Genomic DNA, 22,924 nt, shown 5'->3' on the forward strand with positions numbered 1-22,924 from the left:
GTGCATGCAGCCTCAAGATCTGTCTGTTACCACTGACGCTTCGTAAGCTTTGCTGTGTAGGTGGGCAAACTCTGGTTTTCTTTTTAACAGAACAAATACACCGGGAGGCCGTCCAAAACCCTCAGCATGGGATTTGCAAAAGTTTCGAAACACTGTGTTGCGACATCACCACCATGCCTTCAACTAGCTATCAGTTGCAAACAATGCCGCTCACTCATGTTGAAGCACTCAGACGCGCTCTTGTAAGGACAGATTTGGTGATGGTAGCGGTGGTTTATTGAAGAAAAGGAAAGAAACAATCAAAAGAAGGAAAAGAATGTTGCTAATACCTTAAGCATCCGAACTGTGGCCGGAAGAAATATGATGATGATGATGTATTGGTTTTAATGGTGCAAGGGCCAAAGAGCACCAAACACAAGGTAAAAGGTCAGCTCATGTCAAAATAACATGCTCAGTGTGACGTTGAATTACGTGATAAAAACAGTGGTGAATAGGGCCTAAAAGTTTATTGGCAGTGCACAATCTCTAAAAACAGTGGTGTATAGAGGCATAAAAATTGATTTGCGGTGCATAGGGGTCTGCACAATAAATTAAAAGGAGACTTGAAGATATTGAAAGGCTAAACCTGTCTCGGCAACACTTCTTCCGAAAGCAAGGCGCCTCATGTTGCATTAGAGAAAAAGCTTATCCATCTTAAGAAAAAGAAATGGACTGAAGCCCATGTCGGTAAGAGATCCCACGCAAAAAACCTACTTTTGATAAAAATTTAAGAACTCTTTCTAAGAAGAACATTGGACTGTCACCGAGAAATATGGATGGATGTGTGGGTATTTGGCTCTTGTGTAACTAAGAAAAATGACGTCTTCTTTGCTGTTCAAGCCTCGAACATTCAATTAAAACATGGATCACTGTAAGCTGGTCGCCACATCTAAAAAAATGTGGTGCAGGAGAGTTTGTTAAAAAGATATGAATGTGTTGTTTATGTGTGACCTATTCTCAACCTGCAGAGGGCTACCTCTTTGAATCTGTCGTTTTTCTGTAGTGTAGTGTAGTTTGCTTGTTTTCACTTGCTGTGTCCCATTCTTCTTGCCACTGTTGTTGAATCATGTTTTTATTGTGTGGATTGAGGTCGTGATATGGTGTCCAATCAATATCTCTGTTATTTCAAAGGGCAGCTGACATAGCAAGCCTATCCGCTGCCTCGTTGGCTGGTATACAATGGTGGCCTAGCACCCAATACAGTGTAATTTCCAAGTGGATAGGGAGGTTAAAACACTGAGGGAATCTGTTTAGATGAGAGATGTATATATTGTTAAGGTTTATTTGCAGAATGGTTCTGCACCTTAGCCTGATGTGCTAGCCAACAGATGGTGAGCTTCCTCTTCTTCCACTTCTATCCCGGAGAGCCTCTTTTTGCACTTTGTTCTCTTCTGTTCACAAGCCTGACATTTCCCCCTTCGCAGACGAAGCCCCTGGGCTGTAATTCAGAGTCCCGAGCGAGAGTGGCAGCGCTTCATTCTTGCGACATGAACTACCTGTGTTTTCCGAGAGGGGCGACCTTGGGAACATTGGCGAGACACGACGTAGTTCAAGTCATTGATGCGTTTGAGCACAATAAATGGGCCTGTGTAGTGCGACAACAGCTTTTGGGACAAACCACGCTTGCGGAGAGGTGTCCAGAGCCACACTAAGTCGCCGGGAAGATAGGAGACATCCTGATGCCGACGATCGTAGCGCTGCTTAGAGCGGTCCTGCGAGGCCAGAGTGCGTAATCGGGCGACCCGACAAGCCTCTTCAGCGCGGCAGAGGGTGCTCGAAACAAACGGCTCAGTGTCGAGCGAGAACGGCAAAATGGTGTCAAGAGAACGTCGAGGCGGACGGGCGTAGAGGAGGAAAAATGGACTATAGGAAGTTGTCTCATGCTTCGAGGTGTTATAGGCGTAAGTAATGAAAGGAAGCACGTCATCCCAGTTCTTGTGCCGCGAGTCAACATACATCGCAAGCATGTTCGTCAGTGTCCGGTTTGTACGTTCGACGAGGCCATTTGTCTGGGGATGGTACGGCGTAGAGTGACGCAACTGGCAAGTACAATAGCGCAGAAGCTGTTCCACAACATCTGCCGTAAACTGGCGCCCTCGGTCACTGATAATGACACGAGGAGGCCCATGACGGAGGACGACAGCGTGAAGAAGAAAGAACGAGATGTCAGCGGTTGTGGCGGAAGGGATGGCGGCAGTTTCACAGTAACGCGTGAGATGATCAACGCACACGATGACCCAGCGATTGCCTTTGGACGAGCGGGGAAACGGGCCTATGAGGTCAACACCCACTTGCTCATATGGTGTGGTTGGTGGTGTCACTGGATGTAAATGGCCCGGCGGAGAAGTGGTGGGAAGCTTGAACCGCTGGCACTGCACGCAGGAGTTCACGTAACGCTGAGTCGTTCGACGCATATTTGGCCAGTAGAAACGTTCCTTAATGCGCGTAAGAGTCCTGGCAAACCCCAAGTGCCCAGCTGTAACGTCATCGTGCATAGAGTGTAGAACAGAGGAGTGGAGGCTAGCCGGAACGACTAGCAGAAAGCGTGCACCGCCAGACGAGTAATTTTTTCGATACAGCAAACCATCGCGAATGCAGAAAGGGTTCGCAGATGCCGGATCATGAACTTTTTCAAAAAGTGATACCAAGTCTTGATCTTTTCGTTGTTCTCACTGGAAAGTGGCAAGATCCGGAAATTGTACGGAAACGGCGGCAAGATAGTCGTCAAAGTTGTCATCACAGAGGGTAGTTGCGAGAGGCAGCCGCGAGAGGCAGTCAGCATCAGCGTGTTGGCGGCCACTTTTGTAAGACACTGTAAAGTTGAACTCCTGAAGGCGTAATGCCCAGCGGGCCAGCCGACCGCAGGGGTCGCGTAGATTCACCAGCCAGCAAAGCGAATGATGATCGGTGATGACTGTAAATGAACGTCCATAAAGGTACGAGCGAAACCGCTGTACGCCAAAAACGACGGCAAGGCACTCTTGCTCCGTCACGGTATAGTTGCGTTCAGACTTGCTAAGGATGCGACTTGCGTAAGCGACAACGTGTTGGTTTCCATCATGCCGTTGTATGAGCACAGCACCCACGCCGATGCCACTTGCGTCAGTGTGGAGTTCAGTGGGAGCTGTCGGGCTGAAATGACGCAGTATGGGCCGCGAGGTAAGAAGAAACTTGAGCTGGCGAAACGCAGAATCACATTCAGGAGTCCATTTGAAAGGAATATCCTTCTGCAAGAGGCATGTGAGGGGGTAGGCTACTTCAGCAAACTTAGGGATGAAGCGTCGAAAGTAAGAGCAAAGTCCTAGGAAGCTCCTGAGTTCTTTCACAGACTTGGGCTCTTTGACACAACTGACGGCTTCAATCTTCTGTGGGTCAGGCCTAACACCGTCTTTGTCAACCAAATGCCCAAGCACAACGATCTGTCGTTCACCGAAGCGGCACTTCTTAGAGTTCAGCACAAGACCCGCTTCCTCCATGCAGTTAAGGACCACAGCTAAACGGCTGTTATGCTCGGCGAAGGTCCTCCCGAAGATCACTACGTCATCTAGGTAACACATGCAAATTTGCCACTTCAGTCCACGCAAAAGAGTGTCCATAAATCTTTCAAAGGTAGCCGGAGCGTTGCATAGGCCGAAAGGCATCACGTTAAATTCATACAACCCATCGGGAGTCACGAATGCCGTCTTCTCCTTGTCTTTCGGATGCATCGGTATCTGCCAATATCCGGACCGTAAATCAACAGATGAAAAGTAGGAAGCTGAATGGAGGCAGTCAATGGCATCATCAACACGCGGGAGCGGGTAAACATCCTTCTTGGTGACAGTATTGAGGCGGCGATAGTCGACACAAAATCGCCAGGTGCCATCTTTCTTTTTCACGAGAATCACAGGGGCGGCCCATGGGCTAGATGATTCCTGAATGATTCCTCTTTGCATCATATCACGGACCTGTTTGTCAATTATCTTACGTTCTGAAGGTGAAACACGGTATGGTGTCTGTCTAATCGGGTGTGCAGATCCAGTGTCGATCATGTGATGGGTGCGGGAAGGCGGAATCGGTGGTGGCTGATCTCGAGCAAAGTCGAACACGTCCGCATGTTTCATAAGAACCTCCATCAATATTCGGCGATCGTTGGTGGGTAGGGATTGATTTATCATGGACTGAAACTGGGAATCAGCATGATCTGGACGTCTAGTTGAACGAGCAACGCCGTCACTGAACGCGGCGATATGCATAGAAAGGCGTTCTTCAAAGTCGGCGAGTTTCAAACCACGCGGCAATACGGCAGGTTCATTGGTATGGTTGACAGTCCAAAGCGTGGCACGGCCCTCGTTCACTCGAACAACGCTGCGGGGCACCAACACACTCTTTTTAGCACCGGAAAGGGAAGCGGGTTCCACCAGAGCGTCGAAGGCATTGGGAACCGCGCCCGAAGACACAACTGGGACGAAGATGGCGGACATCGCCGGAACGACGGTATCCTCGAAGACAGAAAACACTTGGACAGCCCGCGGCGAGTCTTCTATGAGGGCCGATCGAAGGCTGGGGCTTATTGATATCTCGCCACTGTTGAAGTCAAGAGTTGCGCCACACTGCTGTAAAAAGTCAACTCCTAGAATAACGTTGTGCGTAGAGCGAGGGAGCACCGTAAATTCAGTTCTAAACTCGTGTCCAGCCATCGCTACATTTACATAACAAATACCAAGTGGAACCAACGATTCTCCCCCTACACCTCGAAATATGACAGTTCTATCCCAACCAAACATAATTTTGCGGCCGAGACGGTTCTTAAAATCTAAGCTCATCACGAAAACTGCAGCACCCGTATCCACTAAGGTCATAACACAAACACCATCCACTAACACTTCCAAGCGGTTCTTCAACATAACGACCGGTAGAGGAATTGGCAATATCGATGACCTGGCGACCGCACCTCCATCGGCCGCACACGCTAGTTTCCCGGTGGCGGAGAAGAACGGCGGGGAGAAGGCGATTGTCGGGAGCGGCGGGCAGGAGGAGTCAGGCTGCGATCAGAAACCGGTGAGTCGTTGCGTGGTGGTACGTAACGGTAGGAGCCCGAAGGAGGGGGATAGGTCGGGTCACGGACTTCTGGACTCACGGTAGAATGGCGATTCCACCATTGGCGCTGGTAGCGTGGTGGCGGGTTCCGGCGGCGGCAGAATCTGGATATGTGGCCAAGCATACCACAGCGGTAACAGACGGGTGGTTCACGAGCACGGTCCAAATAATAGTCCTCGGTAACAGGATCGAAGCGATCAACAAAGTCCAGCCGCTGGGGTTGTTGCGGAGGAGGTGGCGCCCTGTAGTGGGTACGAGCTAGGGGAGCAGGGCCATATGAGTCGTTTGGGTGGTTACGGACGGGAGGAGGAGCGGTAGAAGGCCAAGAAGAGCGCTGGATGGGAGCTGCCTGCAGGGAGCAGCTATCACAGGGGATTGCACTGCGGTTCACATCTTGATGGCGGGAGAGCTCATCACGGACAATTTGGCGAATCATGTCGGCCAAATGCGGGGGCTCATGTGAATGCTCGTGAGAATCCACGCTTGCAACAGTGGTCACGTTAGGCAGACGGCCGAATTTCGGGGTTATGCGACGCAGCTTTAAAGTTTCGAACGTACGACAGTGCTTGATCACGGCCGTGGGAGAATCCAAGTTTTCTTTTGTAATTAAAAAGTTGTATACGTCCACCGCGATGCCCTTTAAGAGGTGGCCAACTCTGTCTTCGTCGGACATGCTCGGATCCACCGCTTTGCAGAGTTTTAGGACCTCTTCTATGTACATTGTGCATGTTTCACCAGGCCCTTGGGCTCGCTGGAATAACGTCTGCTCAGCGCATTTCCGTTTTGCCGTGGTATCCCCGAAACAATTCCGAATCTCCTCTTCAAAACGCTCCCAGCTCGTTAAGGACGCTTCATGGTTCTCAAACCATGTCAGGGCTGTGGAGTCCAAGAAAAAAACAACATTTGCCAGCATTACAGTGGCATCCCAGCGATTGTACTTGCTCACCCGCTGGTAATTGGTGAGCCAGTCGTCCACGTCTTCGCCAGCCTTGCCAGAAAAGGTCCGCGGCTCACAGTAATGCTGCCATGCGGGTGCCGCTGGACCTGGCTGCCGTGCATCGCCGTCTTGAATCATTGTGGGTGTCAAAGGGGGGAGCCCAGCGAGTCGTCGGCTCGAACGAGGTAGAGAGGTATCCGTGGTGATCTTTCAGCACCTTCCACCACACTGTTAAGGTTTATTTGCAGAATGGTTCTGCACCTTAGCCTGATGTGCTAGCCAACAGATGGTGAGCTTCCTCTTCTTCCACTTCTATCCCGGAGAGCCTCTTTTTGCACTTTGTTCTCTTCTGTTCACAAGCCTGACAATATTTTCTTTTCTACGATGTCTCTCACAGCTAACAGAATATCATGACATTCAGCAGTGAATATACTTGTATGTCTGTTCAATGTTTTCGATTGTGAAAACTGTGGTTCATGTGCTGCACAAGAGACGAGTAGATTTTGAAGTATCAGTATAGCCCTCATTGCACATGTACTTTGCCTGAAGTAACATGAAGTGCTGCGGTATTGTAATACAGGACACATGTTTCCCCATTTCAAGGAACGATAGGTCACAGTTAACAGCGCACACTTCCCAAGGAGGAATTAAGTCATTTATGAATATTGTATGAAGACTGGCAACAGGGATGTCCAGATGTTCAATATGCGTGGATACTCTGATCGGGTATAGCGGTGTTAGTGATGGTTTTCTCGAGAACAGTTGTGCGCTAGGTGTGTCAAGTAGAAGCCGACGGCAAGAATGCTCTAGTTGGCACAGCACCGTTGAGGTATAAGTTATACCGATAAATTCTCTTCTTCGATGCAGTGACTATCGGTCTGCCTCGACATAGAGGCTAGCATTTGGCTAGTTTGAAAAGCGCCTATGGCAAGACGAAGGCTGAGGTGGTGCACTGGGTCGAGCATTTTAAAAGCAGAGCTTGACGCTGACTCGTAGACTACCGAGCCATAATCAATATGTGACAGAAATGCACTTTTTAAAAGGCTCTTGAGGCAATTATGGTCCGCGCCCCATGACTGATGAGACAGGATTTTTAGCAGGTTCATTGCTTTCAGACATCTTAGTCGCAAATGTTTTATATGTGCAATGAAGGAGAGTTTTTCACCAATTACTATGCCAAGAAATTTGTGTTGCTTTTCAGCGGTAAAGCTCTGATCATTGAGTGTAATGTTGGGGTCAGGTCTGATGCCACGAAGCTTAGAGAAAAGTCTGCAGATACTCTTTTCGGAGTTCGATTTAAATCAGTTATCATCAGCCCAGCTAGACTGTTTGTTCACATCTAGTTGAACCTGTCGTTCACAGATGGCCAAACTGCAAGATTTCAAGCTAATCTGGACACCATAAACGTATACAAAGTAAGAAGTGGTTTTTGGCAACAAGCTTTTTATAGAGTTCATTCTGACCATGAAGAGTGTGCAACTGAGAACACCTTCTTGAGAAACACCTCAAGGTATGTTCTCCTGTATGTACTGCTTTGAGTATGAATTGCCAACACAAACTTTGAAAGTACGATCAGACAAACAGCTTTTGATAGTTTTCAGCATGTTCCCTGTAATGCTGAGAAAGAAAGAGAGAGAGGAGGTCACGGATAATACTAGCCTTTTCTAGGTTGAAAAAGACAGATTGTTTACAATGTTGCTTGTGTACAAAAGCATCCCTTGCATAAGACTCAAATGCAATGACCTGATCAGCTGTTGTCCACCAAGCCCTATTTCCAGGTTGGTGTTGGTCAAGAAGGCCATTGTATTCAAGGAAATGAAGCAGGCGACGATTTGTAATTTTTTCAAAAAGCTTGCATAGGCACCTGGTTAGGGAAATCAGGTGGCCGGTGGAAATAGAAGGGACAAGGACAGGCTGACGAGGAGAAGCATAAAGGGGAGCAATAGCAAGGAATGGCAGGGAGAGCTTCGGGCACAATTTCCAAAATACAAAATGCAAACAAAATCGCGTTGCTCGCAAGTTAGAAACCAGGGACTGCTTAAAAAAGTACTGTACGTGAGCAGAAACTGCAATCATTGACACAAGATAAATATAGGCTGTATATGGGCACCGTGCAGGAGTAACTCGCGGCGCAACCCACGCTCCCCTCGCGGCAGCAAGATTTTTGTACCCATGCGCCCGGCCGTGCAGCGAAGACGCGGTGGATCTGCTGTGCGTGGAGCGCGTTCGTCGTTCATTCCTTCCATTCACGGCATTCTATAGTCACAAATGAATTGCTAGGTTGCAGTCCCTGGGTTGCTGCTGCTGCACACATTTTCACTGGCCTGATAAAATATTTTACAAGTCCCCGAATAAGCTTTACGAAGCGAAGTGACGCTAAGTTTGGATTGCTGCCGTTCAACGAGCAGTGAGCTGGCAATCATGCCCGGGTTTGCCGCGCCCAGATTTTCCGTGAAGCATGTTTCCCGAAAGAGGACACACTACCTTCACCTGCATTAGTATCCTTTCTCAACCCGCAAAAAAAAATTAAAATAAGTATATATATATATACATGTATATATATATATACATGTATATATATATATATATATACATGTATATATATATATATATATATATATATATATATATATATATAAAAAGAAATTGGGCAAATCATAGGCATCAGCACTATCTGCATGGTGCCAATTGGCGTGCCCAACAAGTGGAACGCACGTCTACTGGGTCCGCCGTGCGCGCCCAGTGGGCAGCGCTCGTGGATGCAGTTGATCATTGCATAATTTTTATTTAAGCTGTCCTGTGGTCTATATTTCCCTGTCTACGATAGCTTACATAAACACCAGTACAATGCAGAGAGTAACCAATCAGAAAGGAGCATTTTAATTGCGCATTTACTATGTCTTGCACCCAGCTTCGTAAATTTGGCTTGGCAACGTTTTTTTTGCTTGCTTGCTTGCTTTCATTATTTTTTCCTCCACTCAGCTCGTTCCTTTTTTTTTTTTTTTCCCCCGCTTATGCCGCTACTTTCTTTCTCCTCTTGTGCGGTTTTCTTTGTCCGTCCGCTAGCTTTAAGCTTTTTTTTTTTTAACTTGCCATCCTTTCCTTTTTCACCCCCTCTACTAAAGTCTGCACTTTTAACTGTAAACTTTTACGTAGATGAGCACCTTGCCTTCCTGGAATGTAATGCAAGCCAAATGAAAATATGCAAAAAAAAAAAAGCTTCCCTATCTGATGTCGAAGTACCAGCTGTCCGCTTCACCCTCTGTAGATGTGATTCTGTCTGCCATTCCATATGTTTTATTCATTTTAGTTGTGTGTTGACGACATTTTGATTTCTACTGAGCTGTTGAACCTCGAATAATGAGCTGTATCTCATGCCATACTGCTTAATCGAGACTATATTAAAAAAGTAAGTAAAAAATGAATATATATATATTTTTTTACTTATTTATGGATGCTCTTAACAGATCTTGTATTCATTACATGCTATCCTGCTCTTGGGCTCCAAGATTACCCCGGAAGAAGACTGCAGCCATGAAATTAGGAGACGCCTGCTTCTGGGAAAGAGAGCAATGGTTAGCCTTGACCACCTAGTAAAGAGCAGAGACATTAGTCTGCCAACCAAGATCCGTATAACTCGTGCTATGGTCTTTCCAGTTGTGATGTATGGATGCGAGAGTTGGACTGTAAAGAAGGCTGACCGCCGAAAAATTGACGCCTTTGAATTGTGGTGCTGGCGGAGAATCTTGAGAGTTCCTTGGATGACCAGATCAAATCAGTCGATATTGTCGACCATAAACTCTGACTGCTCATTGGAGGGTCAAATTCTAAAGTTAAAGCTCAGCTACTTTGGTCATCTGATGAGACGAGAGGAGTCGCTGGAGAAAGATTTGATGTTGGGAAAGGTTGAGGGTTACTGGAGAAGGGGTAGGCAGCGAACGCGATGGTTGGATGGCATTCTCGAGGCGCTGCAGATCAAGTTTTGTGATGTTAGGAAGATAGTGAGAGACCGGAAAGCTTGGCGTGATATGGTCCATAGGGTCACGAAGAGTCGAACATGACTGAACGACTCAACTGAACTGAACTGAACTGATCCTGCTCCAAACAAGTGGTCGAGCGGCTGGCTGCCACCTGTTACCATTCCCTTGTCAAAACTGAATTTTGTGGCAGAGGACTTGAAAGTACCATTAAAGAGGCAAAAAGGATCGTTAAAAAAAAAATATATGAAAGAAAGAAAACTAGCATTCAAGTCGGGATTTGAGGCAGGACATTCTTTCAATGAATGAGAAAGTTAGGCATTCTACAATTCTGACATGTGATTGAGAGGAAGACATGCACGTGTATTAAAACCGTAGATCGCTTGCTGTGCTGTGCTGTAAGAGAGTTTACATTCTCATAGCTGTGTCGCTGTATCAGCGACCACGTGCCATCTGCCGTCATTTCCTTCATCGTCGAGAAAAGTGGCAACCACCTCACCAGAAAAACAGCTAAAGCTCTTCAAAAGCCGTCTGCATAATGTAAGTGCCTGTGGCATTTTCAGGCCCTGGTAATCGCGTTCTGGAGTTTTCAGGCTTGTCGCATTTTTTTTTTTTAAGGCTTTTTTCTCCTTTTTGGCTCCAGCTTCATTCATTCCTATCCTTCTCCTATACTCGTTCCATCCTTCTCGGCCGCTCGATTCCCCGAAGCTTTATTTCTTTTCTTTTTTTTCTCAGCCAGCTCAGCTTGGGGCATTCGAGGCTGGCCTTTGTGAAGCTGTACCACTTGGGAGGAGGGGTGCTCGCCACAAATGTTTTTTGTATTTTTAAACATTTTTATCGTGTTTTTTACGCCCCCTACCCCCCACTCCCTTCGTTTTTTTGCTCGGCCTTTTCCAACTGTGCGCGCTTCTCCTGTCTTCTGTTTCTCGTGTTTCCAGCCTAGAAATAAACGCTCAGCGGGCGGCCAGGGCTCGTCCCTGTTTCTCCATCTTGTGTCGTGTGGCACCTGCATTGTTTGTGCTTTGCTATGTCACTCCAGCTGGCTGAAACTGCCATCATTTTGCTGCGTAGACTGCCTTTTTCAAGCTGGGCAGGGCGCGCACTACGAAAATCCTCCGGTGCTCACTCGTGGCGCTGCCTGTTCGCCGCGAGTGCTGCCCCTGTGTTTCTGCACGGTGCCCATACATAGCCTCATGCACGTAGAACCCTGTCGCAGATTGAACATGCACGTGACACTACACAGGCAGCCGGGGTGGGGTGCCCGGCTGCATATCGTTCAAGGTAGCACATATGGTGCACTAACTGGCAAAAAATAAGCTGAACATCAAGCCCGGCTGCTCAGAGTGCAATTTTCACATCACTTTTACACGTTGGTGTGGTGCACTTCCACGTTTCCCATCTGTGCATTGTCACTAGGCAGGCAGAACACTGACACTTTTTCTTGACTACCCCTGTATTCGGAGTGACACCCATGCATGCAGCAGGCACATGACTTCTCCAGCTTCAGGCATACCACACCAGGTAGAATTTGAAGCCTGCCTCAGTGTGCGCACTAAATCGTCATGATACTTTGTACTGACAATGACAGCTGCCTTCACTGCCTTGTGCACAATGCCACCAGTGCGGCGCCACAGCTGCTGCTAGCAGCACACAAATCTACCCTATAAAGTTACAATGGGGCTTCATGACCAGTGAGTATAATAGAACTCTGGTGGAACTGACAACATGCTTCTTGTAGCAAGATTTGTAGCAGAAGAAATTGCAAGTTGTAGGAGCAAATCCAGTTTTTGCAGAAGAAATGGCGTATGGTTTCTAGGCATTTTTTCCAAAATTCTAGCTTCAGCAATGCCACTGGTGGAGTGATACCAGATTTTGTTATAAAAGGGGTGCAGACTGATGCACTACAGATGAAATAAAACAAAAGAGGTAAAAAAACAAATAAGCGGCAGCTTGGGCTGTAATGCAAATGGCGCCATAACTTCTACATTCCCATGCAGCACCTGGAGTGCAGAGCTAACAGAGGAATTATTTTCAAGTGCCATTCTCATCTCCCCTGCAGCACAAGCAACTTTAGGGGCCACATGTGTGCTCTAAATGACTTGCACTGCCGCGGAAATGGGAATGGCGCTTTTAAATTCTAAAAACTGATGTGGATACTGCTTACGGTAAGCTACAAGTTCCACTATAAAGAAGGAGTCTATCAGTTAATAGTTATAAAGTTGACTGCTTATCGGCATTTTGCAGCACTACACCGCTAACAATACCATGCAAAGAAAGAAGAAAGTGCTCTTCCAATTCAAAAAGCTAGTTTTAAAAAATTACTGACCACTTTAAACAAAACACCAATATTAACAAAAACTGGCAGCACTCTCCTATAGCAGCACTTTCACTATGACTTTTGATGAGAGGCATGACTAAACACTGCTACAATATCACAACAGAGCAAATTCCAGCCAAGCTACTTGCAAGTTCTTGCATTTTCACCAGTGTAATGAATAGCATTCAAGTACAGGGTCTTGAATATTTGGGGGCTGTGATTTTAAAAATTCCTATGCAAAATCTGCTACCCCATTCGAGCTGAAATAACGTTCACAAAGTAGCAAAATATCGTCTACGTTATCTGATAAGTGATTCAACATCGGTACTTGCCTAGATTTTTCGAAATCGAGAAAAAACTGCTCTCGGCGGCGTACACAATTTTTGCAGAAGAGAGTCGAAAAGCTATTTTGACATGGTGCGTAATCTGTCGGGCAGCGAGGCAAGCGCGCCAACGGCCGGGATGGAGCTTGTCTCAATGCTCGAGAGATGACGTATCATGTCAAAATAGCTTTTCGACTTTCTTCTGCGAAAATTGTGCATGCCACCGAGAGCAGGCTTTTCTCGATTTCGGGAAATCTAGGCAAGTACCGATGCTGAATCATTTATCAGATAACGTAGACTATATTTTGCTACTTTGTGAACGTTATTTCAGCTCGAATGGGGCAGCAGATTTTGCATAGGAGTTTTTTAAATCCCAGCCCCCAAATATTCAAGACCCTGTAGAACTTTGTTAGGCCTGTTGACACATGTTACCTAGAGTTGTGTGAATATTAGAAATTTCGAATTGAATATGTTTGTTATTCAATTCGCATTCGAAAAACCAGTATTCCAATTTTCCGAATATGTGAAAATTACCAAGTTCACCGCAGTTTCACCTCACTGCTATACTTTTACTGCATGAAACTGTGCAGTGAAGCATCTTCAAAACGATATTGGGGTCCTTTTGTGAAGAGGGCCTTCCCAACAGTGTGAAAAGCGAAGCCCTCGAGAAAACTGAGCAAAAAATTTCATTCTCGTTTCGATTTCATCTCAAATGTAGACAACCATCATGAAGATGTTGATCAGATAAAATTACTGAAATGCAGTTTTATACAATTTCTTCAGGCCCATTCGATAATGTGAGCTTTCGGTTCTTCAGACGTTTTTCCTGGTTCTTTAAAGGCCAAATTAATTAGTTTATTGTATTCAGCAGTGATATGACAGCTCCACCAGCTTTCATTCAGATCCTCTCAGTACAGAAACTGGTTAAATGGAATTCTGTATAAAATTCATGCTAAATTTTTCAGTAGGGTCTACATTTTTATGAAATTCGTTTAATTTTATTTGCAAATGCCACATATAATTTTGAAATGAACAAAATGAATAATGTTCGCAATTTTAAAAATTTTTCCTTTCCCCTTTTCACTGATTCGATATTTACAAGAATTTTTCTCCTATGCTCATAATCAATTCGTATTCAAAAATTTCCATGTTCACATTCCCCTAACGTTAACTGAAAGAGGAGGCATCAGAAAGCACTCCCTCTTTCATTAACGAGCAGCACTGCAACTATGGAGTCACAAAAGTCAGATCCCCTCATAAAGTTTAGGTGTCTTCTTTTCATAAGACAAAAATGATTTTTGCATGCACTCTCATTGCAGTAAAATTGCTTAGAAGCCAGCAATGGCACTGAGTGTATAAAGAACAAAAACACACCTTAGCAGGTTTATCTTGCAGCTTCTTCCTCATTTCGGTGGCGAACAGTACGTAAGCTGACCTGGCCCCTTTGGGTCTGTCCAGCTCTTTTAATTTCTAGAAAAAAATTAAATAAAAAATAAGTCCAAGACAGAGCTTTGCATCAGCCAACTGGTACAAAGTACTATATGTTGAAGCATTGCATAAAAAAATGACCAACAGCTTGACTTCATCAACCAACATAGTATTATGTGAAAGCGCCGAAATCTCGACTGTCTATCCATACTTAAAAATTTTTCTACCAAATTTTGGTGGTGGTCCACCTAAATATCAGGTGTGGGCCAAGTCAGTTTTGAACGTCCTCAATTTTCAAAATGTGCAGTCATTTCTGGGAGTTCGCCACCCAATTTTGAATGTTGGCCAAGTCCAATAATCAAACCATCTCTAACATTTAATGCACCTTGAGAAGGCAATGCGATTGTGGTGTGTTTGGATTCACTGTGCACACGTGGAAGCTGATGAAAATGCAATGCACAGCACGAGAGAGAGGCCATAAAACATGCAGCATGATCAGCTGTGGCGATAGCTATGAGGTTCCATATACTTTCCATGAGAAATGCCTAGGTTAGAGGGCGCTTCCACTGCATTTTTCTTCTTTTTTTTTCTTTCATTTCACAGTTATGTTAAGCTGACAAGGTCCCTTCGAAGTTGACACCCCACACTCGACTACTCGACTTTGGATGCAAAGAAGTGCTTTCGCATTAAAAGAAGCAAACGCTCAAGGTAATTTGGATAAGAGTGATAAGAATAGTCCTTGCTTACATCAAGCTTTTCTAGCAAAATTTCCTTTAGCTAAAGGCATAAACAAAGATCATACAGGGTGTTTCAGCAATGAACCAAATATTTAAAAATTTAAAAATCCAACACCACCTAGGATCTTTCTTCTACTGTAGTGTCTTATACCTCTCTGGCCTCCTTATCGTAAGCTCTACCTCTTAACCACTCACTATGCCACACACCTAAAAAATTTCTGTCTCAACAGGTGCATATACCCCTCACCCTACAAGCCTATCTGTGGCAAGTTCGGACCTTCCACCAAACACTAAATATATCTGCATCTCCTTGGTGTAGCAACACCCCTATTTTCATCTACCATACCACATGGACATGTCTACACAAACATAACCACAGTCTGATATGGACTTGGAGCAGTGGGAGATGAAGCAAGCTAGTCATTCCGGAAGACCAGGAGATGCTGCTCACTATTGCCAAAAAAGGTCTGCAGATGCCAGTGGGGCCCTAGATTATGGGTCCCACCTGCAACAGCTCCAACAACTACTTCAACTAATAAATGTTTTGCATTCATTCATTCATTCATTCATTCATTCATTCATTCTGCCTTAACTGTGTAGTGAACATTGGCGGTCACCACAATATTGTACATAGCACTAATTTCAAAATTAATTGAAATACTGAAAATAGCTTCTAAACCATTCAATTTTGCAGAACTGAAGCATGCCCTCCATATACCCCAACAGCACTGTTAATTAAGATGATAAAAAATAACAGCACCCAAAGCACGGTGCTGAATCTTTCGTGTATGCGTGACAGCATCATAAGAGGCAACTTGGATGGTGTCAGGCCAAACTGATGTTTTGGAGCAGTACCGCCAGACAATTGGTTCAGTGACTCACTACTGTTCTGTCCTACCACGAAGACACCGACACAGAAAGCCTGGCGACAATGCAACCTGAAAAGTGGCTTAACTGATTCTATAACAGCAGTTGGGTGGCTGTTTTTGAAAGACTAGGCCACTACAACTGCTCTTACTACTGATTAAAACATCTTGGTGTAGGGGCTTTATAAAGCAGACAATAGCACTTATGTGTGTGTCTCACATTTTTGTCTTTGCTTTGCACCATAAAAACCACTGCATCAAGATGCTCTTACTGAGGCTTCTGCTGTACCCATACCATTATGATATACCACAAGCCACACACACTACATTACTTATTTCTCACTCCTTTTTTTTTTTCTTTTTTTTTTTTTTTTTTTTTTTGCTATCACAAATCGACTTCTGCCTCTTCTCATCCCCATCTGCTCCGCAACTGCTCCTACGAAGATGAAGCACAATAATATGGAGGAATTAATTTTAAGAGACAAAAAGCTGGGGAAACAATACAAAAAGAAAACAAAAGGAATAATGTGCTACAAAAGGGCCACAACTGGGACAATTTGCCGTTAAATTAAATAAAACTGCCAAAAAATGAGTATATATTACACACCACCATCATCATCGGCCTGACTATACCTACTGTAGGGTGAAGGCCTCTCCCATATTTTTCCAATTAACCTGGTCCTGTGCTAGCTACATCCACTTGACCCCCGCAAACTTCTTAACCTCATCCGCCCACCTAACTTTCTGCCGCCCCCTGCTACGCTTTCCTTCCCTTGGAATTCAGTTTGTTACTCCCTAAGCGACCATCGGTTATCCTCTCTTTGCACTACATGTCCTGCCCATGCCCATTTCTTCCTCTTGATTTCCACTAGAATGTCAGTAACTTGAGTTATTTCTCTGACCCGCTCTGCACGCTTCTTATCTCTTAATGTTACCCCTACCATTTTTCATTCCATAGTACTCTGCGTTGTCCTAAACTTAAGTAGAACCCTCTTCTTTAGCCTCCATGTTTCAGCCCCATAGGTGAGTACAGGTAAGATGCAGCTGTTGTATACTTTTCTCTTGAGCGATATTGGTAAGCTGCTAGTGATAATCTGCGAGTGCTTGCCAAATGCGCTCCATCCCAGTCTTATTCTTCGTTATTTCCTTTTCATGGTCCAGATCTGCGGTTACTGCTTATCCTAAGTAGACATATTCGCCTACTACTTCCAGTGCTTCGCTACTTAATGTAAACTGCTGTTCCTTCCCGAGGCTGTTGAACATTACCTTAGTTTTCTGCATATTGATTTTCAATCCTACTTTTCTACTTTTCTTGTCTAGGTCACCAATCATTCTTTGCAGTTTATCTCCTGAGCTGCTTAGCAAGGCAACGTCAATAGCAAATCGCAGATTACTGAGGTATTCTCTATCTACCCTTATCTCTAACTGCTCCCGTTCTAAATCTCTGAATACTTCCTCTAAGCAAGCTGTGAATAGTACTGAAGAGATTGTGTCTCTGCCTAACACCTTTCTTTATAGGAATTTTGTTACTTTCTTTATGCAGAACTATGGTTGCTGTGCAGCCACTATATATACAGGGAGTTACAGGGAAGACTTTAGGTAAATTAAAAAAAAATAATCGATACACAATACAAAGGTAATATTTCCGGGAACACACTCCCTGCCCTGGCCCACATAATATTCTGCAAAACTTCTCTAATTATTCATGTAGTTAACAAGAACCACTAATTAACTTTTTAATTACCATAGTTGGGCTGTTAGTTTCAATGGGCAGTTTGATGCTGTGAATGAGACGATGCCAAATCTCATTTTCTAGAGCCCTGCAGCGCGAGGAAATCCGACGCTTTTTTCCGCACGCAACCGAAACTGAGCGCACGAGAAGTGCCGGAAGCGTGGCGGAAGCGCAACATCCGCTTATGACGTGTTGTAATCAATGCAGCGACCAATTCAAAATGCGTGTGCTAATTTCCCCGGCTAGGGAGCCTCGCAGCTTAGCTTAGACCGCGTCCAGCATTATCGTCTGCTTTGTTGCTCGATGTAAAAGAAAGGATAGCCATCGTCAGCTATAGGAACGCCGATTTTGAGAGCCTTGATAAACGTTGGCCTGGCGCTGTGCCAGTTAGATTACTTCCGGAGGGAGCTTTTTTTATCTTTTTGATTTTCTCGCTAGTTTTGTGAAAGGAACGCACCACACTTCTGTGACAGTGTGCAGATTGCTGTTGAACATGAAACGGTGCTGGTATATTGGCATGCATTGCGTTATTTCTGTCAAGTCTGAAAATTTTCTTCTTAACATATCCGCTGGGGAAGGCATTCAATGAGGCGAAATTGGGTGACCTAGAAGGTCAGGTTGTTTTTCTCCCATGCCTAATGCTTTGGTTGGGAAAGGTTCCGTCCGGGAATTGCAAGGTCGAAGGAAAAAAATGCAGCGGGGCTCTTTCATGCTGAAGCCTAAAACCAATGAGTAAATGAATGCATCATGACAACTCAAATCGAGCTCGCCGGGCAGCCATAACAGAAGTGGCGAATACAAAAATAAAACTGTGGCTCAGCCCATCGAGGCTCTCAGAACGGATGTCCTTGCGGCCTACAATGACTATCCTTTCCTCACGCCGAGCGGCGAAGTAGGCTATAACGCCGGATGCGATCTAAGCTCGAGCGCTTAGGCTCCCTAGCCAGAGAAATTAGCACACGCGTTTCGAATTGAGCGCTGCATTTATTACGACACATCACCAGCGGACATTGCGCTTGCGCCATACTTCCGGCGCTCCTCGTACACTAAATTTTGGTTGCACGTGGAAAAAAACGCCAGATTTCATCCAGCTGCATGGCTCCAGAAAATGAGTTTTTCTTTGTTTCAAAAACTAATTTGGCATCGCCTCATCTACGCCATCAAACTTCCCATTGGAATTAACCATCCAACTACGACAATTTAAAAGTAAATGAAATTTTGTTAATTACACTCACAATTACAGACATGTTGCAGCAAGTTATGCAGAGGGTGTGTTCCTGCAAATATTGTTTGTATGTTACTATTTTTTAAAATTAATTTTTCTTCCCTCTAACACCCTGCATATCTTCATGCACTTTCATGTATGGCTCGTCTAAACCCTGATTTCTCAATGCCTGCATCACCGCCGCGGTTTCTACTGAGTCAAATGCTTTTTCGTAATCGATGAATGCTATGTATAAGGGCTGGCTATATTCCGAGCACTTTTCTATCACCTGGTTGATGGTATGGATATGATCGATAGTAGAGCACCGTTTCCGAAAACCTGCTTGATCCTTTGCTTGATTGCAGTCTAAGGTTGTCCCGATTCTATTAGCGATTACCTTAGTAAATACCTTATACGTAACAAACAGTAAGCTAATTGGACTGTAATTTTTCAGGTCCTTAGCATCCCCTTTCCTAAGAATTAAGATAATGTTTGCATTCTTACATTGTTCCGGTATTATCGATGACACCAGGCACTGCGTATACAGGGTGGCCAGTTTTTCTAGCACGATATCCCCCCCGCCCTTCAACAAATCTATAGTTACCCGATCCTCTCCAGCTGCTTTCCCCCTTTTCATAGTTTCTATTGCTTTCTTAACCTCGTCCTTCACCACTGGCAGAACGTCTGTTTTTCCCTACTGCCAATCTCATTACTGTCCTGACTATTTTGCCTACTATAGAGATGAGTATAGAACTCCTCGGTTACTTTGACTATCTTGTCTATATTCGTGATGACGTTGCCTGCCTTGTCCCTTAGCGCATACATCTGATTTTTGCCTATGCCCAATTTCTTCTTCATCGCTTTAAAGCTTCGCCCGTTCTTTACAGCATGCTCAATTTTCTCCATGTTATACTTCCTTATATCGGCCACTTTGCGCTTAATGATTAGCTTTGATATCTCTGCCAATTTTATCTGGTCTGCTGGATTGGAAGCTTTCATACTCTGGTGTTTCTTAATCAAATCTTTTGTTTCCTTAGACAGCTTACCGGTATCCTCTCTACCTATCCTACTGCCTACTTCTACACCGTACTCAGTAATGATATCTCTGAAATTATTGTTTACTGCTTCTAGGCTAATGTCGTCATTCTAGGTTAGAGCTGAATATCCATTCCCTAGCGAGATCCTGAGCTCTTCTGCCCTCCCCCTCATTGCTAATTCACTGGACTTCTTTTTTACTAATCTGTTTCATTCCTTCTTCAGATTTAGACTAATTTGAGACCTTACCATCCTGTGTTGACTGCATTGCACTTTCCCAATTACCTCTACATCTTGCATAATGGCAGGGTTTGAACATAGTATGAAGTCTATTTAATTTTTAGTCGCCCCGTTAGGATTTTTCCATGTCCATTTCCGGTTCTTCCGTTTGCTGAAGAAGGTATTCATAATTCTTAAGTTATTGCGCTCTGCAAACTCAACTAGTAACTCCCCCCTGGTATTTTGAGAACCAATGCCATAGTCACCCACTGCTTGGTCTCCTGCCTGGGTTTTCCCTACCTTGGCATCGAAGTAACACATTAGTACAGTATACTGCGTCTTTACTTTCCACATTACCGATTCTACATCTTTGTAGAAGCTTTCAACTGCCTGGTCATCATGACTACATGTAGGTGCATAGACCTGTACAACCTTCAGTTCATAGTACTGCTTATTAAGCCTAATTACGATGCCTGCCACCCTCTCATTAATGCTATAGAATTAATTTATATTACCAGCTATATACTTATTGACAAGAAAACCTACTCCTAGTTCTCGCCTTTCCGGTAAACCTCGTTAACACATTACATGCCCATCCTTTAGTACAGTATATGCCTCATTCGGCCTTCTAACCTCACTAAGCCCTCTGACATCCCATTTCATACCCTCTAGTTCCTCTAACAGCACTGCTAAACTAGCTTCAATGGCTAGGGTTCTAGCGTTAAACGTTGCCAGGATCAGTTTCCGATGGCGGCCTGTCTAGAAGAGCCGGGAATTCTTGGCACCCTCTGCTGCGTCACAGGTCTGACCGCCACCGTGGTCAGTTCCTCGCAGCCGCTGGTGACTGAGGACCGGGAATTTATAGGACTAGTCATGGGAGGCTGCGGCCAACTACTGCACCACAGTGGCCAACTCCTGTTCTGGTGAGGGAGTGCATTGCCGGAGGTGTTTACTGGCAGAAGGTCGCACCCCAAACCTGTTTTAAATTCCATCGACACACGGATTTTTTTTTTCTTATCTGGTGGAGAATTGCGCAGCACCGGGATTTTTCGAGCCCCGGTCCTCTTGCATATGAGGCGGATGTTCTACCGCTACGTTATCGCTGCTGCACCTTACCTGAATTTACACACCTTAACTGAATTTTAAAGTAAAATTTACACACACACACACACACACACACACACACACACACACACACACACACACACACACACACACACACACACACACACACACACACACACACACACACACACACACACACACACACACACACACACACACACACACACACACACACACACAAAAGAAAGAAAAACAAGCAAACAGGCACTCCCATCTGTCATTTTTAAATACCAGGAACACAGCTTTTGGAGCCATATTTAAACGAGTCTGAGCAGTCGTCTGCCGTAAATCGTGCATGGTACTGCTTCTCCAGTGTATATTATTTTTGGTAATAAAAAGGTACACCAACGATTATGTTACTCAGTAATACGAAATTTGAGTGCAGCTCTTTAGGCCGCAGAAAACCTGGCGTTTTCACTGCCAGCGGCGTAAGCGGGCAGCACGCATCCATTCTATTAACAACACAGTCCCACTGTGCTTCCAGTGAATCAGTGAAAGCTAGCAGCAAATCAGTGAAATTTTATGAAAAAAAAGAAAAAGATTGCAATTAAACACACTGTTTCTTGCCAGTTCTGTGACACAATGTATAACACGAAAAGCAGTAGTTTGAATCCATTTGTTCTTTTTTTTTTCTCTCTTCTTTATGTGTTACTCTGCTGGATATTTACCTGAGCAAGGGGATTTGAGGAGACACCTAAGCTTCACTTTTAAAGGGCAACTCCACAGGTTTGTCAAGGTTGTGTGTGCCAAACAGCATAGTTGAGGACGCTTTAGTTTTCTCACAAAGTAATTTTATAGACAGTGTCCAGGGACTCGGCACCCGCACTGCCAAATAGAAAGTCTTTACGGCCAACACTGTGCTCGATGACGTCAGTCTAATAAGAGCGTCGCGCAGACGATGGTGACAATACAGTGGTTCTACTGCATGCGGCTTGTTCCTAGAAATATGTGTGCATTCACAGGTATAGCCTTTTGTTCGCAGCTTATCCTGACAGGGCAGGGGGACGGTGGTGCTACTCGGAAACAGCCTGGCACCACCCAGACACAGATGATAGCTTACTAGCAAGCAGCATCGATCGTGGAATCACTGTTTTGTAGTTTTAAGTCACACTTAAAGTATTCCTTGAAGCAATGGTGGTAGCTAGTGTTGTGTTGTTGGATGCACGAATTATTCAATGAAAAACAACACAGTGATTTACCACCGACTTGCCAAGGACTAACAGCTCCGTGACATAAGGATTTTTGCTATATTGTGCCCCAACTGGTCCTGTAGAGAACATTCATGTGGTACTGCTACCAACAAAGGATGCTTCTGATAGAGGAATTGGCCTCATGGGTAGCAGGCAGTGGTTGAAATCGGATGCTGTGCCGATGATCTTCCTGCACACACCACCTGCTAAACCGCCATTATAACAAGGGGCAGCAGTGAAGAGGAAGCGAGCAGAGGTAACTAAGTTAGTATGTGTTTTTCTGAAACTGCTGTAAGAAGTGAACCACTATAAAAATAACTGCTGCTGTGAAACATTAACGTCCTTTGTGACGAGGCAGCCTTTTGAGTCTATATTGGGGCAAGAATGGGAATGTAGACTACCAGTAACGTTCAGTCACCCTCACAACCGTGGCATCGTTGTTTCACGAAATATATGCCGGCCACTTGCATCAAGTGTGTGATTGCATATGTGGTTTAAATTCTCAAACAAATGATTTATACAACAGTATTTTAACCGCATTTCAGATCGCTCGCTCATTCTGCCCTCACTGGCCATGCATGCAGAGTACTGCAGGTTTTTTTTTCTTTTCCTTTTTTTTTTTTTTTTAGAAGAAACTCCAACAATAAATTTCTTGCTATCTTTACCTGTGTTGGCCCCTGCATTTTTAGAGTGCCAATAGTGATAGGGTGGCCCAG

General features: G+C 44.8%; 1 protein-coding gene across 2 annotated transcripts in view; it reads right to left on the reverse strand.

Moving 5' to 3' along the window:
• LOC146204683 (transcription factor A, mitochondrial-like) overlaps positions 1-22,924 on the reverse strand; it is a 51,222-nt gene that overhangs the window by 18,194 nt on the left and 10,104 nt on the right. For both annotated transcript variants that reach the window (XM_084589393.1, XM_084589392.1), the window contains exon 5: positions 14,047-14,142. In XM_084589393.1, the coding sequence (XP_084445519.1) occupies positions 14,047-14,142 (96 nt within the window). The remainder of the gene's footprint in view (positions 1-14,046; positions 14,143-22,924) is intronic.

This window comes from Amblyomma maculatum, chromosome 1 (genome assembly GCF_055883805.1).
Source record: "Amblyomma maculatum isolate TAMU_Amacu chromosome 1, ASM5588380v1, whole genome shotgun sequence".
In the NCBI taxonomy this organism is placed as follows: domain Eukaryota; kingdom Metazoa; phylum Arthropoda; class Arachnida; order Ixodida; family Ixodidae; genus Amblyomma; species Amblyomma maculatum.